Source organism: Pelmatolapia mariae, linkage group LG4, assembly GCF_036321145.2.
Source record: "Pelmatolapia mariae isolate MD_Pm_ZW linkage group LG4, Pm_UMD_F_2, whole genome shotgun sequence".
NCBI lineage: Eukaryota > Metazoa > Chordata > Actinopteri > Cichliformes > Cichlidae > Pelmatolapia > Pelmatolapia mariae.
The window spans coordinates 24,930,130-24,947,500 of NC_086230.1; the positions used below are offsets into that span (position 1 = coordinate 24,930,130).

The 17,371-nt window shown below is 41.6% G+C and overlaps 2 protein-coding genes across 4 annotated transcripts in view; both read right to left on the reverse strand.

Annotated features, from left to right (window-relative positions):
- LOC134626351 (DNA (cytosine-5)-methyltransferase 1-like) overlaps positions 1 to 1,074 on the reverse strand; it is a 39,343-nt gene extending 38,269 nt beyond the window's left edge. For all 3 annotated transcript variants that reach the window (XM_063472089.1, XM_063472090.1, XM_063472087.1), the window contains exons 1-2: positions 890 to 1,074; positions 437 to 473 (exon numbers count right to left, since the gene is read on the reverse strand). In XM_063472089.1, coding sequence (XP_063328159.1) covers positions 437 to 473; positions 890 to 936 — 84 coding nt within the window. In that variant the 5' untranslated portion in view covers positions 937 to 1,074. The remainder of the gene's footprint in view (positions 1 to 436; positions 474 to 889) is intronic.
- Positions 1,075 to 2,640: 1,566 nt separating this feature from the next.
- Positions 2,641 to 17,371, reverse strand: part of s1pr2 (sphingosine-1-phosphate receptor 2) — a 15,684-nt gene continuing 953 nt past the window's right edge. The window contains exon 2 of the mRNA XM_063472091.1: positions 2,641 to 5,664. Within this exon, the coding sequence (XP_063328161.1) occupies positions 4,424 to 5,545 (1,122 nt within the window). The 5' untranslated portion in view covers positions 5,546 to 5,664 and the 3' untranslated portion in view covers positions 2,641 to 4,423. The remainder of the gene's footprint in view (positions 5,665 to 17,371) is intronic.

Consider the following 17,371-nt stretch of genomic DNA (forward strand, 5'->3'; position numbering starts at 1 on the left):
TAAAGAAAAAAAAAAAAAGAAGGCACAACTTATGCACTCACACACACGGGGATAAACACACAAAACTTAAAGAACACAACTGTCTTAAACTGGATTGCATTACTTAACGAGACAATATGCAACCTGGAAACTATTACATAGTACATATTTAACTCTGATTCCTGTTGACGTCGCACCACTGGTGTCAGTTTCCTTATGCTGTCCACCAGAAACTGCTCAAAAAGAAAATGGCACAAAAAAGAAGACTAAAGCTGATCCTCGTTCATTTTATTCATAATTATTTATGATATAAGGGGAGTGCAATGCGGATTGAGCCTGGAACTTCCCTTTGAGGTGACAGTATAGAAACCAACTAAAATACTAAACAGTTAGTTCTTCCACAATAAACTTCCGTTTCAGAACTACTAGATAAGCATGTTTTGAGTCCACAACTTACCTCATCTGCAGATCCTTCCTCATCCAACCTCTGCAAGCTGTAAACAAAGAAGAATCAAAACAGTGCTGGGGTAAGTCAGAGCGAATGGTGTGGGAGCACATCCTTTGCTATACTGCAGCAATAAAACACTGACAGCGGGAAAGCAGAAACACAGATAACAAAACTTCCTGAGTGGCGCCAAATCTCACACGCTGTCCCATCCACTGGCAGGCTAATGATGCTAACTGGCTAATAGTGCATACCGCATCAGCCCTGTCAATGGCAAAAAGCTAATGTTAGCAACATCTGTTTGCACAGCTAAAAGGGAAACCGCCAGTAACGCTCAGGACAACCACAGAAAGTCTAACCCACCAGGACTGCCATTTCAGCTTTAACCGCCGCTGTTATGGCTTTTGAAATAAAAGCTGTAAGCTAGCTACATCAGTAGAACACTATTAGCATTCATTACAGTACCTTTTCCTGACATCGTCCGGGAGAGGCAGGGACGTCCTGGTTGGCATCGTAAACGAGCGTAAGACACGAGAGACTAAAAATTGTTTAAAACCGTTAAAACACCGTTTAAAACTCCACTATCATTAACCACCGCGCGGCTCCACGGTGACTGTCTGTCGCGCGCAGATGGATGCTATAAGCAATTCGGGCGCGCGGGCCGTCTTTTCGCGCGGAAACCCGGGTGTTGTGGACCGTACCACTGTAGCTATGTACAGGTATAACAGTTTCGATGATGGACTTAATACATCCTTGATGTACGTATCGTTTGTGACCGGAATTACACGTTTATCTCATAAATGTCATTAATAAAAGAAAAAATGGGATTTTTAGTCTCTTTTATAAAGAAATAATTTATCTAGAAATGCACAATTAACTCGATCCACCCTTACTGTTTGATAGATGTCGAAGTGGACTGACCAGGCGGAAGTTGTTGTTTACTAATGAGCTATCGCAGCAAGACATCTGCATCTGATGTATTACTACTTTTTGGTAAAAACAAAAACAAAAACAAATAAATAAATATACAATTAAAAAAACATTGACTGAATGGCATCGTAAATGTGATGCACAATGTAGCTGTTGTATTATTGTAGGATAACAGTTGTTGATTATCCACTGTGGATCACTTCCAGTGTGACTGTACTATCTATGCCTCAGGTCATGACTGCCTTAAGTTGTTTGTCCTTTATGTAGATATTTTGATTTGGGCGACTGCAATGTCATTATGAGCAAATAAATAAGGAGACAAGGTCCTTCAAATATAACCAGCTACGTGCCTATTCCGCCACAAGGTGGCACTGTGTCATTGGTAGAAGATTAATCTCAGGCGGTCAATTTGTTCTTGTACGGTATTTACACATGGAAACCCACCATGCCCGCTTTTACCACCAGCTTTTATTGACACTTGTTTATTCTGTTATTATATTAATTGGTCAGTGTTTAGCTGTGTGTACAATCACTGCACAGTTGAATAATGTTTAGAAATAGGTGGGGTTTTTGTTCACTTTTCCTTTAGTCTAAATTGTGAAGTACTTCGAACTTCGTGCTGTTCTACAGCAATGAGCTTACATGGGCTGTGCTTTATGTGTACACAACTTCACATACAGGTTTCTGAATCTGATGTAATATCCTGCAGTGCTATGGAAAGACTTGGCAGACATCCCAGCAGCACAGCCTCCTGGGGCTGATTCAGCCAGCGTTCCCACCCAGGAATCCTGGATGTCTGACAGGAAACAGGCCCAAATCTCCCAAGGCCTCTATAAGTCAGCCTCCCCCCTCACCCCAAGCATCCCTCTTACCCAGAAAAACCTCTCCCGGGGCTTTTCCTTTATGCTTCTCTCAGACAAGCACTTACAAACAGGCCATCTTCTCCACCACACCCCACTTTTAGCCCCCGCACTCTGTCCTCTGTCCAGCTTCCCATCCTTTTCATGTCTACCTTTAGCCTTAAAGCAAAGCTATATTTTCATCAGGTAAGATAGCCATGATTAATCACAAAGCAGTATTTGCACAAACAATGACAGGCTTTCATGTTGAGGCTAGTGTTTTCTGACCTTGTCAGAGCATGTTTGGATTTAATGCTGCATTTTAATTCCTTCTCAGATGGATTCACAATAAAAAAAAAGAGGCAACTCAGGACATGCAGAAAAGTTGCAGCTGCCACACTGGATGATTAAAGCTCAAAATTACACACGCACACTTTTTTTCAGTATTTCATTTATTTTTATAAAACTGGAATTAAAAATTAACAAAAAGGCATGTACCTATTAGTGTTTCAGATTGTACCAGTTTAATACAGGAAGCGTGCTACTGGACACACACAACTATTGCACACAAGACATTGCATAAAACAAAGTCATACATACTGTACAAAGACACATACATACTTACAAAACATACACAGTTATTTATATATTTAACATAAAAGTTGGCAAACTCATAGGTACACAGATTTTAAAAAAAAAATGGGGGAAAGGAAACATCACGGAAGCTGCCAAAGTGCGTGTCCATCTAAATTTAGAAGTCAATATAAAAAATAAAAAAAATAAAAACACTGACAGGGGGAAGAGTTTTAATTGTGTGTCCATGGGAAGAAGGTTACAGTAAACCTAAACAACAGGAACCGGACACTGAAAAAATAGGACTTCCTATGACTGAGGGAAGTTGCGTGTTGTAGGATGTCAGGGAACGAGGATGAAGCTGACCTCCCAGGAGGGCAGATACCTCCCGTGCGTCTGAAACCGGATCTTCTCCTATTTTGTAGACAAGGTGAGGGGTCTTGTGAAACATGAGACGGGTTTGGATCTTTATTTGCACACGGCTTATGGTTTGCAAATTAAACCAAGATGTTCACAACAAATTCTTGTTCATGGTGCTGTTTGAAAATTCACAGTAAGAGTGATCTACCCTGTTTATCCCACTCTCTGTTTGTCAATGACTTTGTAATTCCAAATGATGATCAATAATACTGTCGACAATGGGGCACATGCCCCGAACACTTCATACATACATTCAGCCTTTTGCCCCCATGAGGAAGGCACAAACAGAGGCAGCACATTGATTCTATGTTACTACAACACTGCAAGGGCATCTGTTCTTTTAGTTAAAGCTGCTAAACAGCTGTTATTGAGTCAAATTTGCCATCTGTGCCTACTCCCTTAAGGAAATGTGCATTCTGATTAGGCCTTCCTCGACGGAAACTGTTTAGATACAAAAGACAACAGTAAAAGCAAGAGGGGCAGATTATGAGGACAAATGAGGGAAGGGGTGTTAGTGATGGAAGCCGTATCTGGAGTATATCATACACGTTAGCTCTTACAGTCTGAGTTTCATGCATTAAATGTGAGCAGATTACACAAGTTTGTTGTAGTTTATCAAAAGGTACGGTTATATAGGGAATATATAGTCCTGGTTTTGTCAAAGGACTACTTAGTAATTTTGTTTCAGTTGACCACTGCCACTGACTCTGTAAATAATGAGTGATGCAACTTTAAGCTTAATGCATACATATTTCAGTGAGGAAGAGTAATGTGGTTTAATCTTACACAGGGCAAAAATCTCTACAGTAAACTACAAAGTGCAATTTTGCAAGCTTTGCATTGACACAGTTCTTGAAAGTCCCAAACAGCTATTACATAACTATGATATTATGCACATTATTTTTGGCTTTTAAAAGGGTTTAACACATTTAAAAGATGAACACGATCATAGGTATATAAGTGAAAATGGTTTGCTCCACAATCGAGAAAAGTACCCATGAGAACGTTTTGGTTTCTCACTTACTACGTTGGTTTCCTCTTGCATTTTTACACCAGCTGCATGGGTGATTTTAATTGCATACCGATTATAAATTCACACAGTATCAATTGTAATGGGAGATTTAAGTCTGTGTCTCAAAGACAGCTTTGTCCCAGCCTCACCCACATGTCTTAGATCCAGGACGTGCTAGCTTGTTTCTCTTTCTCACACTAATACACATGATATCCTTGGACCCTATCAAACACAGGTGGTGCATTCTTTCATAATAGGCATTTTCTGGTGTTCAAGTTTGTTGGTGCAGTGTTCCAGAGAGCTGGAACTCTTTAGAGGGACCAGACAACGTTCAGAAGGCCGCCCACTTTGCAGCACGCCCCAGCAGCAAATCAAACGGAGGAACTCCCTTCTCATGTCCTTACTGCGCAGCGTGTAGATCACTGGGTTAAGCGCAGAATTCAGAGTGGCAATGCAAAAAAAGGTGCTTGATTTGGAGAGGATAGGGCAGGAATATATGCTGCAGGACGAATCCAGAAGGAGAATTGTAAAAGCGGGCAGCCAGCAGACAATGAAGACTCCCAGCACTATTGTGACCGTTTTCAAAAGGGAATAGGCTTGTGAGTTGGTTGCTTCCTGGTGGCTGGAGCGTACAATCAAATAGATTTTCACATAGAGGATGACAATAGAGAGTAGTAGGAGGCTGAAAACAGTGACGACAAACACAATGTATTTCTTAGAGTAAAGTGGCAATACTGCCGAGCACTCAGGGAGGTTGCAGATGCAGTTCCAGCCAATGATGGGGAGTCCTCCGAGAAGGATGGAGGTAACCCAACAGGCTCCAATCAACAGAAACATTCGGCATGTTTTGTTGGAGCCGTACACCTTTACCTTGGTGATAGCGATATAGCGCTCTATAGCTATTGCCAACAGGCTGAAGACTGAAGCTGACAGAGCAATGAACACTGTGCCTTCCCTGATGAACCACTGTATTGGGAACAGCTCAAATGTCTTTGCCCCTGATAGAAAAATGTTGGCTATATATGCTGAGCCTGCAAGCAGGTCAGAGAATGCCAGGTTGCCAATGAAGAAAAACATAGCCGAATGGAACTTCTTGTTGCGGCAGACAGCAGTCAGGACCATCAGATTCTCAAGGATGATGAATGTGCAAAGGATGATGATCAATATTTCGAGACTGGAGGGATGTTCTTTTTTTTTTTTCTCAATTTCTTCGTTCATTTCATTCACGGTCATGTTTTTAGCATACATGTAGTATAAGCGAATCACAGTCTTATTGTAGTACTGGGAATATATACTCCCCATGGTGACAGGGTGGCAATGCATAATGGCTTTACGACTAAGATTCATTCACACAGTGTTGTTCAGAGCGTCTATGCCAGTAGTTTCTGCCTTTAAGTGAAGGACAGGAAGGATGCTGGGAGGGAGACTGTCCTACAGTCACGTCTCAGAAGCTCTATGTGGGTCACCTGCAAACACAAAGAAAGAGAGAAGGCCTGGATTACTGACAAAGAAAATGTTGTTGCATCGATGTAATAAACTGTGACAAAGTTTATATTTTTAGCAAAGCCATGTATTCAGCAAAGTCAAAACCTAAAGCAAAACAGAGTATCCAGGAAACATGTTAAGTACAGCGGAAACTAGAAAATTCTTACTTTGACTGTAATAACCCAGCAACAGTAAGATGGCGATAAACAAGAGCTTCAAAAATAAAACCTTTTATTGTCAGAAATCCTTGAGTTGCTTTACAGCAAAACAGATGAAAAATAAAGAATTGGGTGCTACATTTAAACCACAAAGGCAAACCTTGCAGTTTGCAAGGAAAAGAAGTAAACTCGCAGAAAGACTTTGCACCTAACCTAAAGAAGAAAAAAAAGTACTTTAGTTATTAACCTCCACAAGCAGAGATCATCTTCAGGTGAAAGAATAAATGCTTTGTTAGGGCTGGTGCTTAGACAAAGGGCTGCACTCCCAGTCTGAAGGGGACATTCCACTAACCCTGTCCAAGCACTCTGCTGTCAACACACAGCATTGTTGTGGGGAGCAGACCATTCCACTCCAGTGAGTTACCTCTTGAAACTTCAGCATAGCATGCGAATCAGCCAGAGCTCTTCATCCTGACAAGCACCAGCCACCCATTTCCAACCAAACGTTTTACAACTAATCAAATAGATACCAGAAAGGAAAGAGTTGGGGCTTTCCTAAGATTTGAAAAAACAAGATGTCTTATCTCTACACCACACTTTTACATAACGATTTCTGAATATCATTAGTTTTATGAAAACTGCTGCGGAAAAATTTAACTAATAGGAGAGTTTTATAATGAAACGCCAAAAAAAAGTCCCAGTGTGAACCACTAAAATGGATTCAAATTACTTTTTTATACAACAACAAAATAAAAATGGGCCGCAGTTACAGGATCTAAAATAAAGGAAGGTTGGAAGCTCTGGAAATCTAATTAGAGGTGGAGCCGGTGTTTTAAACCTGTCAAAAGAAATATGATCTCTCTGCAGACTCGCTTTCAGAGTAATTCAACACTGATGCGTCTTTGTCTTTGCTAGGGAAAGGGGAGAACTGAGGTAAGTGTTGGCTAAAGAAGAAATGAGTGGAAACTGGGCCTGGATCTCTCCTCTGTTCTAGCAGGCTTTGAATCTAAACCTGGGAGCCTAAAAGATAAAGAAGGAACAAGACAAAGCCAGACAGAGAGAGCATGCATGTGGAACGGCATCTGGACACAAAGGCAGGAATCTGAGACATCGCTGTGATGTGCACATACATACACAAACCCATCAATGCGATGCATTGCACATGCACAGAAATCCATTGTAACACACTCGGCTAAATGTGACAGTAGTGTTGCAAAGCATCCTCCTTGCATTCAGACAGGTTCAGCGCACAGCTGCTATAGGCTGCCAGTAATAACCAACACACCGTTTCCTTAAGCAGGAACAAAGAACAATAGTCTCCTTCAGTGTGGATAGCATTGGCCTTCAGCCTTAATAAAGGGACAGCATGCTTCCATTTGGCTACGGCAACTGTATCATAGCAGAAATTTACAGCCAAGCACTCCCTTATCCAACTGCTATCAGAAAAGCCGGGCTCCTCCCCATCCCTTTTAGCTCCAGTAATAGACACAAATAGGAGTGTTTGAGCTTAAGCACATGTGGCATCTGCACTGGGGTAATTATATTAGGTTGTATTATTGCAGCCTATAATGAATTTACTCATGAAAAAGAACCTCTGTGTCTCTGCAGTCTCCTGTCTACTAATGGATAAAAAATAAAATAAAATAATGGGCTTGCTTTGTTTCACCTTGACTTTTTTCTCTCAGCTCTGTCATTTTTTTTCCTTTCGGGACGGCGCTCTTTTTATCTGTTGTGTAGACAGCTCAAGGTCCGCCTGTCACCAAGGAGTTTTTGGCAACTGTCATCAAGGGATTTCACTTCATGTGGGAAAACTTGACGGGCTGGTTTGCCGAGTACACCGTCTCGGAGCAACCCTGCCCTGTCGCTCTACCTGCAATACAGTATATCACTCAGATGTTTCTACATTGGCTGGCCAACACCCGTGAACCCCCGCCTTCCCACCCCTTTGTTGAAGTATTTGACCCAGACAGCACTGTCACACTTCCACAATAAGGGTGACAGTGCTAAAAAGTGTTGTCATACCATGACTACCAATGTGTCAATTCTTTTAGACTACAGTATAGCAGAAGAATTTGAACACTTGAAATAATAATCACAAGTAATGTTATAAGAGTAGTATTAAAAAAAGATATACTAAAATCATTCTAGTCATTTTATTAACTGGCTAATATCAGATTTAAATTTCCCAACTCTCTGAAAGTTTTTTTTTTTTTAATTCATTACAGGAAGAGTAGAAAAGTCGGACTATATTCAAATATATTTCTAATACCACATATAAACCACATTTCTGCTTATGTGCACGTTTCTGCACTTAAATGCATCTGTGCAATAAAATACATTACAAAAGCATCTAAACATAATGCATGCACTTTTAACTTTCACATGCAGAAGTGCCACTTAAATTGATTCAAGGTGAAGGGTCATGGAAACCTACTCTCAACTTTTCTCTGACGCCCCCTCAAGTCATTATAGATTAAAAATTTAATCTGAGGTTGCTTCCAACACATGTTCAGCGCGTGCAGGTTTTTGAAATACAGATATTTGATGTTTTTCCATCGGAATGACGACAATTTAGTTTTGTTTTTCACAAAGGTGGAGGTGTAGCATGGGTTACCGAAAGACAACATGACATCCTGTCTGGATTTTACAGCAAAGGCCCAACAAGGTGCAAGAGCAGGTGATGAAACAAACGCTGGCAGAGAAGCAACACGTGAATTCGAGACAAAGGAAGCCAAACAAGAGACAGATACCTGTGGCAGGATATCCTATCAGAGAGCTTTGAGATCTATATCATAATAATTCCACATATCTCTCATAAACTCAGAAATGATGCAAAGGTTCTCACGTAATGCACCTTTCTCTGCATTACAGTGTTTGTGATACTTCACAGCTATGCATACTTTTCACACCGCACATGCAAGAAAATGCATGCAGCAGAATTTGACACTGAATTTTTTTTAAAGCTTTATTTAGTGCTGCAGGGATACGTGATGCATCATGATAGCGGAAGGCAAGCTACTTTTGAGTGAACATGGACAGAAAAAAAAGGTTCCGATTTTACCATGTAAGCCTTAATTTTTCACACTTATGAGCATTTTTTGCTTAATAGTGTCTGAAAGATGAGAAATATTATTTCACACTTATTTCACAGCTTAAATTACAAAATAAGTCCAACAGGCCTGTATATATCTTGGTCCATAAAGGGTTGTTCTTGAAAGCAGACTCTTGTTCTCGTTGGATTTTAACAAGAGACAGAGCTCTGTCTTCATCGTGGCACTGACGGTTGAACAAAAGCTTCAGGTGTTTTTCATTAGAAACACACAAGTCCCAGTTTGCACCAGAAAACAAACAAAGCCTCACTTCCTTGTTAAACCTTCTGCTACCTGGCTCCATTTTCACCAGGGGGAAAGCATTTGAAACTCACAGTGATGCTAAACCTCAACAACACAAAAAGATTTCGTTAAAGACCATTTCAGACAACAACAACGATGAACCGTGAATTGAGAAAGTTTATATTTGACTTTTATCATGGCTGCACTCAAATATGTTTACTGTTTACTTCAAATAATCCTTCAGCGCACTTCACTGTTGAACTGTTTGTGGTCGGAGACATCCTGTGACACATCTTTCTCCATTTGCTTTTCGCACTCCCTGCGAGCAAGATACCGTAGTGGAAACATATACTCAGCCTCTACTGTTCATTTGTCTTCACATGTCTTTTTTAAACTCTATAATATGAAAAAGTTAATGTGTGGATTCTCAAACCTAAGCTCTCGTTTCTTATATGAAATGTGATCTATCTCAAAGTAACCCATCACGGGTGCACAGGAAGCCTCTGTTGCCGTTATTTTTTTCTTTCCTGTTCAGTTTCTTGCGTGTTAATTATCAGTGCTAATCTAAAATGTGAGTATGATTAGCTGTAAATTTTAGCCAGAGTGGCTTACATCTTGCTTCCTTACTTTCCCACATGCACGTTCTACTCTACCTGCTCTACTGTAAATGAAGATCACCACGTTAAAGTAACAAAGATCTTTGTATATGTGTTTTGTTTTGTTTTTATCTCGACTGAACTAAAAGCAAAAGGTGTGAACATCCCGCGGAGGTGTGAGCAGAGATTCTTAGAGGGAAAATTCCACATGCAACGCACAGCAAATATCAGAGTTTCCCCCCAATGTCAAGTGTTAACATGCCAGACATGGGAGAGAAAAAACACCTAGCTGCACCACAAGGTTTCACCACTGCTACCACAGATGCTGAAAGGAAGTGACTAAACCATGCTTACAGAGTTCTGTTTTTTTTTTTCTACACTTTTGACTTTCTTAAATTTGATCAGTGATGACATAGGAGCCTTCCTCTTTACACTGACAGGTCAAAACATAAACCATTGCACACAGGAGCCCACCAAGACCCCACACTCAGCCCACAGAAAAAAGAAAAACACAGGATGGACTGTGTGTGCTGGCAGATGGTTCCAGTGCCTCTTTACCAATCAATCAATCATTCACCGCCAGGCCTCCATGAGGAAAATCATTTTATATCAGCACAGCAACGCTATTGATTGTCTGCTGGCAATTTCCAGGAAAAGGCATTTATCCCAGTTTCATGGTTTAACAGGAAAGAGGAGGATGCACGGTGTTGCTGTCACATGACTGTCCCAGACTTTAAACGAAATTAGGGACAGCTTCCCTTATTTAAAGTTTAAAAAAAACAAAAAAGAACAAGAAAAAAAACTGCTCGAACTTATTTTCCCCTCTCTTTCATGCGCCGCTGCACACAAACTCACCAATGAGACGGATGCAAAAAAAGCTGTGAAAATAAAGAAGTAAACCATTTAAAAATAAATTGGTTTGGGGTCAGTTGAGCGTAAACAACCTCAATTTCCTGTCATGAGAGAGGCCTCTTACTCGTGGTGTGCTGACCTCAAAGGGAAACATGTTACGTGTTACAAATTAACCTGTGTGTACAAGCAGAAAGATTTAATTAGTAGCTGAGGTGTTATGCACACTTTTTCATCTTTTGTCACTTTATTATTTCAGTCAAGAGCAAGTCACAAAGATAGGAGAGTGTTTTTGACAGTTGAGACAGCTGATATTTTTGGAGAGCAGCAAAATTCAGATCAGTAAAATTCACAGACCCTGACAGTCTGTCGGTGATTTTACAAACTTTCACATAAGCAGGACACATTGGGCCGAGGATAGACAAGTGGAAAAGTGGCAGATATAGTTGCTTTTGGATCTGTTGTTTTCAAAAGACCAGCATATCACAACGGTGCTACGCATGAAAACTAAAGCAAGTGGAAATGCGAAAAAAGTAGGCTTTTAGCAAGCCCAGTAACACGATCAAGAGGCACAACAGACTGGATGAATATGATAGTTGCTGCAACATGTTACTGTTTATGTGGAGGGGAACTGAACTGAGGAACAACAACGTTAACAGAACAAAAAAAAAAAAAAAAACATGGCGAGGAAATACCTAGCTTGCTAAACTATGTCACAGACATCTATATATTACATCCCCTTCTGTCATAAAAACACTAACAAAACACAGAAGTATTTAGCACACATTAGTATCGGTGTCATACCTGCATCATAGCATCAAGTGAGAGACAAAACACACAGCAGTTCCATTTTACTGAAAGATGAAACAGTTCCTACTTGAGTTTTCACACCATGTTTTAGGTTTAATTTTAGCTCCAAATAGCAAATGTTCGTCTCTCTTTGTTTGCTACTACACCAACATTAATCACGTGCCACTAAAACCTCATATAAGCGCCTAGATATAGGAGAGCTGGTGTCCCCAATACACGAGATCTGGCATATAATTAGGGATTACCCTTTTGCTCGTCAAACAATTTGACAGTTTGGGCACAGCCTCTTCTGGGGGTCGCAATCTGGCAAGACAGCTCAGTGTGAAACAAAAAGCATTTTGAGTTCACGTCTTATTGTGTCATTTTTCTGCTCCTTTCTGAAGTCACATCACAGTCTCTGCAGCTTGATAATGCTTTATATATCGTGGGTGTTTGTGTGCTTTAGGGTTCTTCGGGTACCAAGTGAACATAGCTGTAGACAAAGAGCTGCAGAAAGAAGGGCATCATGCAGCCTCGGGAGCTATAACCACCACCCCCACTGCTGCTGTCCTCTCCGTGCTCCACTCTCTCTACTTGGGGGTGGGGGATCTCCAAAGTTGGCGCCTGAGAGGCAATTACTGTAATACGGTCGCCCTCAGACCATCCCTGTCAACTTACGTCTCGTTTTCAAATTGTTCATGTTTTTATATTGCCTCATATTTGCATATTCTCCTTTCATGCGGCTCTCCGATTTTCAGAACCACATAATCCTTACTCTGACACCCCTCAACCCACCTCGTATTTTTTAAACTTCACCACAGAGATCAAAAGACGAGGCCACAAAGAGGTGATCAAATGCACATCAAGAGGGATTTATTTAGCGCACATCTGGAGCAGACATGTTCTTAAAGCCCCCTATTAAAGACTTCATTACAGCACACAGCGCGCAATCAGTTCTACAGAACTGTGTAGCTCTGCACCAATAGACTACATTCTCAGGCAATACACAAATGAGTATAATGTTTTAATCTTTTCAGAAAATAGCACTATTATTTAAATACACGCTTAAAGATTATGATTTTCTGAAATACAAAATCTCAGGAAATTTTATAAGACACTTCTCAGAATTCACCCTTCAACATGTGATATGGTTAAACCACTTTTAAAATTGCAAAGCGCAGAATTTGTCGGTGTGCGTGTCTGAAGGTAAGGTAGTGTTAACCACATGGCGCCTTTCTTAGAGATGCTGAACATGTGTGCATCACATATGCGCTCTGCTTTTTTATCTCTGCACTTTGCACAGCTTTTTTTTTTTTTGTGAGTGTCTCTGTGTGTCTTTGTGTGAGTGTGTGTCTGTGTACGACAGCTTAAACCAGCAATGTACGTGCAGGCAATGCCATGCAACGCAGGCAGAGAAGTGAGGTCAGGATTGGCTGGCCACTTGTGAGAAACCTCATGTGTGAGAGCAAAATTAAGTGACTTAAGTTTCAATCACCATGTTCCTCTAACACCATCTCATAGTTGGGTTTTTTTTTGTTTGTTTGTTTTTTACAATAAGGTGCCTCCTAATGAAAGGTTTTCAGCCCTCTTTAGTTATCTTTTGTCCCAGCTCCCTGTTCCTATTATATCCTGTTTCTAGACTTTCAATTCCACCCCTTCTCACGTTCTCTTGGTAGCTGCGCAGATGCCGTGAGAGAATTTGAGATTATTTAATGCATCCGGTGCTAGTGACCACGAGACATGACTGTGTATATCAATGCATGTGTTTGTGTTGATTGGTAGTGCAGAGGGTTCCGTGACTGCGACACTGTGACTGTTTGTTCCACAGATGTTGCAGTGATTTGCAGTGCACTGCACATCATAACAAACAGTCACGGTACACCAGACCATAATCAGAAAAGCCAAAAAAGGTTCACTGCACAATGAACCGCAATAATGTCTGCAGAGTCTAATGCAAAGAGCCACAAAGCCACCCCGACTGCTCCTGTCTAGTGTCCACTGATAAGTTGATAAATTGACAGTGGCTCTCCATCCCTCCCTATGATCGAGTGTAGGAAAACAACTCCAGACTCCTCTGGCAAACAGAGGTCCATTAACCATAGCTCTGTTTTATGGAGAAAAACACGGTTGCCTAGAGAGGGAACATTGTTGTGTCCACACAGCCCTAACTTGTATCCCAGTATTTTATACAGTTTAGGAATGATTGCATTGAATGGCAGCATTTATGTCTTTGAAATCTCCCCAGCATGAGTGCATCATATGTCAAAACGCGAATAAAAATACTTGTGACCTGCGAATGTGTGCCACGGATGTTTAATGTTACACGGTTTTGGCAGTTTTGAAGTTCTGCTTTATATACTGTAGGCATTACATGAGTGCATTTTTTAAATAAATAAACTCAGCAGTTACTAATTTTGCTTTATGAAATTATACTGCTTTATATCCTGGCTCTGGTTAAAGTGGCTTACCACTGCGTAATATGTAAAAACAGCAAACAGTGTAGCTGTTGTGGAACTCTTCAAACAGCAGAAGGCACCTACTTGACTTTGACTTAGACGAGGCGCATCTAAAATGAACATGTCTGAGCAGTTATCATTTAAATAAACGGCATCCACTTCTGCCCCGTCTGTCTATTCAATTGGAGCTCTCTGGCTTCCATCATGACCCAGCTCGTGTTTGGCTGTAGGTTAAGTCCATCATATCTTTCAGCTTGGAAAGACTTAAGCTGAAGCATTTACAGGATAAATAAACTGAATAGCTAGTTTCAATAAAAATGCCCTCACAGTTGGCCATTTTGTCTTACTTTTAAAGCCTGTGAGTGGATATAACATAAACCTAGCAACCAAAGAAGCTCATTAGGACGAGAGAGAGCGAATTAACTCTCAGTTCCAAACAAAAGGAACAGCTTCAGGAGGCTTTCACTGGCTGAACAGGGCAATTGAAAACCCAAGAAAACTGTCTCCAGCTTCCTCCTGGGTCTGGGGAGGTGGGGTGTTGAAGTAATCCTGTCGAGTTGTCCAGCTGCACAAACAAAGCTGACCGGATAACAAAGACTTCCAAGAGAGAAGAAGAAAGAGGAGGAGGAGGTCTCCAAAACAACAGCATCTTCATATGTACCTGCCCCAAGATCGCGCAAGAGCGAGCCCTGAAAAGGATCAGAAATGAGAAAACCACGACATGACCACACTAATTAAGCCTGCCACGAGGACAGACTGTACGAGGCTGTTGCCTTTCAGTTCATAAATCACGCTGTCCAATCTAAAGACCGATCCAAAGCCACAGGAGTAACCAGAAACCCTGCATTCAATCCATTCGTCATTGTCTCTGAAAGACCCATGTTGCAAGTTTGTCCTGAAAACCTTTTTTTTTTTTTGCATTGCCACTTATTGGCAGCATCTGAGCATGGGCTCGTCCAAGCTTGAAATTGCAGGAGAATTGGAACAGACTTATCCACACCAGAAAGTGTCAGGAAATCCTGGCATGCTGCTACAAGCATCAGGGCCTGGTCATGGGGGGTCTCATAGTTTGTCCAAGTGGAAAAGGAATGTAATGAGTCTTTAAAGCTAATGGTTTCTTTCGCTGATTGAAACAGCATTTTAAAATACCCACAGCTATTGTTTCCCCCAACAAAATAAAATCCATATTTGTAAATGTGTTTTTCATAAGAATAATTATTTTTAACTGGAGTGAATAGGTGTCAGCAAAGAGCAAGCACATCCTTCTATCATTTGTAGCTTAAAAAAAAATAGGCTAAAAGCAAAGCGCACCACATGTATTTCTCTGATCTGAGGCACTCCCAGCTTTGGCTGTGAATCATATAGCAACATGCTGTCAGCTGTGTGTTGTGACTTGCGCCTCGGCAGCTTGCGAACAGAAGTCGTTTATTTTGCTCCAGCTGCCACACCCAAGGAAAGTGTTTTTCACTAAAAAGGACTACCAGCATGAGCGCGTAGAAACCAGATGGCTATCCGCAGACCACTATTAATATCACAGAGAAATCCCAACAGAGGAGTATAAACACAGGCATTGTCCCTCGTTATCTGACATGGTTCCTATTCTTTTTAAATGTATGCATTGACCTCTGACTGCTTTTACTGAACCAGGTAAAAGACAGGGCGCCTCTGGCAGGTCATGTCTCTGATCTTTTATTGTTGTTACGAGCCTGATCTGACTGAATAAAGCGCCGACAACAAAAGGAAAGACAGCTTCCTCAAAGAAAAGCTTTCTTGCTGCTCCCTATTAGTGGACTGCTCCCAGGCCTTAACTGAAATCTGAGCATCCTTCAGGGATCAACGCCACCCACCCACCGCCCATCCCCGACTTTATCCCCCTAGTGACCTGTTCCGTTAAAAAAAAAAATCCCACAAATTGAGTTCCCACTGCTAAATTACCATTAATTTATTTATCCGTCCATCCACTTATACATCTATTTATTTATTTAGCCCATCTATTTGTCTTCATTTCTCACGCTATCCTTGGCGGTCCCCACTGAAACGGGTCCCATTACAGCAGTCTAGAGGGCCACTGAGCACAGTGGGCTGGGTCAGCATCGCACAGATCCTGAACTCATGAGGTAATGGGCTGCTGGTCTGTGTAAATGTCCCTACAGTTTAACATAAAACATTTAAGGTTCCTTTATATAGACTGTTAAGACTAATACCATGTGTGCTTCAACTCTGTGAAAGGCATTTAGCCAGTAATTTGATTGACCCTTTTGTTACTCCTGCCAAGGCCTGGGGATGGGGAAGGGGATGGGTGAGCGAAGACGCCCGGCACCAGTCAGGCCTGTGGCGGGTGTTGTTCACGTGCAATGAGCCATGTGGTCGCATGGGACAAACACAGATGGATGGATGGCTGTGTCATGCCCTATCCAAGACATGCTGGGAAACACACCTGAGTCCACAGGTGGTCATGCATGCACCAAACAAACCAAGTCGGTCTTGCGCAACACCTGCATCAATGACCCTGCTGACAGCCTGTGCAACACTTGATAGGGTGACCCTATTGCTGCTGACTGTGTTTCCTTTTCACAACTATTCTCGATGTTATCACAGCAAGATGTGTACTTAATTTCACCCGGCTTCAAGCTATTCAACATTTTCAGACGCTGATTTCTCACGGCATTTCTTCAGCTGGTCCTCGAGATAATATGACCACATACTTTTGTACTTTCAGACAGCCTCCTAATGAGCACCGCACCGTAGACCGACACACTGACCCAGACCAAGCACAGGACAGAGCATGATGGATGGAGGCTTTTATCTGAGCAATAAACATTATTTGCTCTAGCTTATCATCTTATCTTACTTTAACTTAAGGATTCTCCCAGGATGTCTACTGGACTGCTGACACCTATATCCTTCACTTAAGGGATTACTCATTTGGTCAGTATGAAACAGTATGTGCTGTGCAGTCAGTATGGAACAATATGTGCTGTGTAGTCAGCATGCTCTCAGCATGCATGATAAGAAAACCTTCGTTAAATTCAAATCCGGATATGCAAATTCAGTCCACTTACTTGCAGTTCAGCTGCATCGTACTATTAACGTGTATTCAAATTACATTTCCGCCTTAATTCACACTCTAAACCACCCATAACAATGCACGAGATTCAGTTAAGGTCATGCTTGTTGAAGCTATGAGCTAGTTTTCACTGAAAAGTCTATCTCCCAAGCCCATAAGATTAACTCCGGTGCACATGGGGATAATGGGGGCTTTTGTCTTATTAATACATCCTTTCAATACAATGCCTTCTTTAGAGTGACGGATGAACAAGCCCCAACAACATCAGGGGTCACAGCGTCGAGGGGTGCGGGGTTGAACTGGGGGGGGTCACGGCAAGCTGGCTGTTTGGCTGAGCGCGGTTCCCCCTCTGCCTCGTACAGTACAGCTTCCATACATCAGGGTGCACATACACCCCCACCCGCCCACGTCCAGCTGCCTTGCACGTTAATATTTGACACG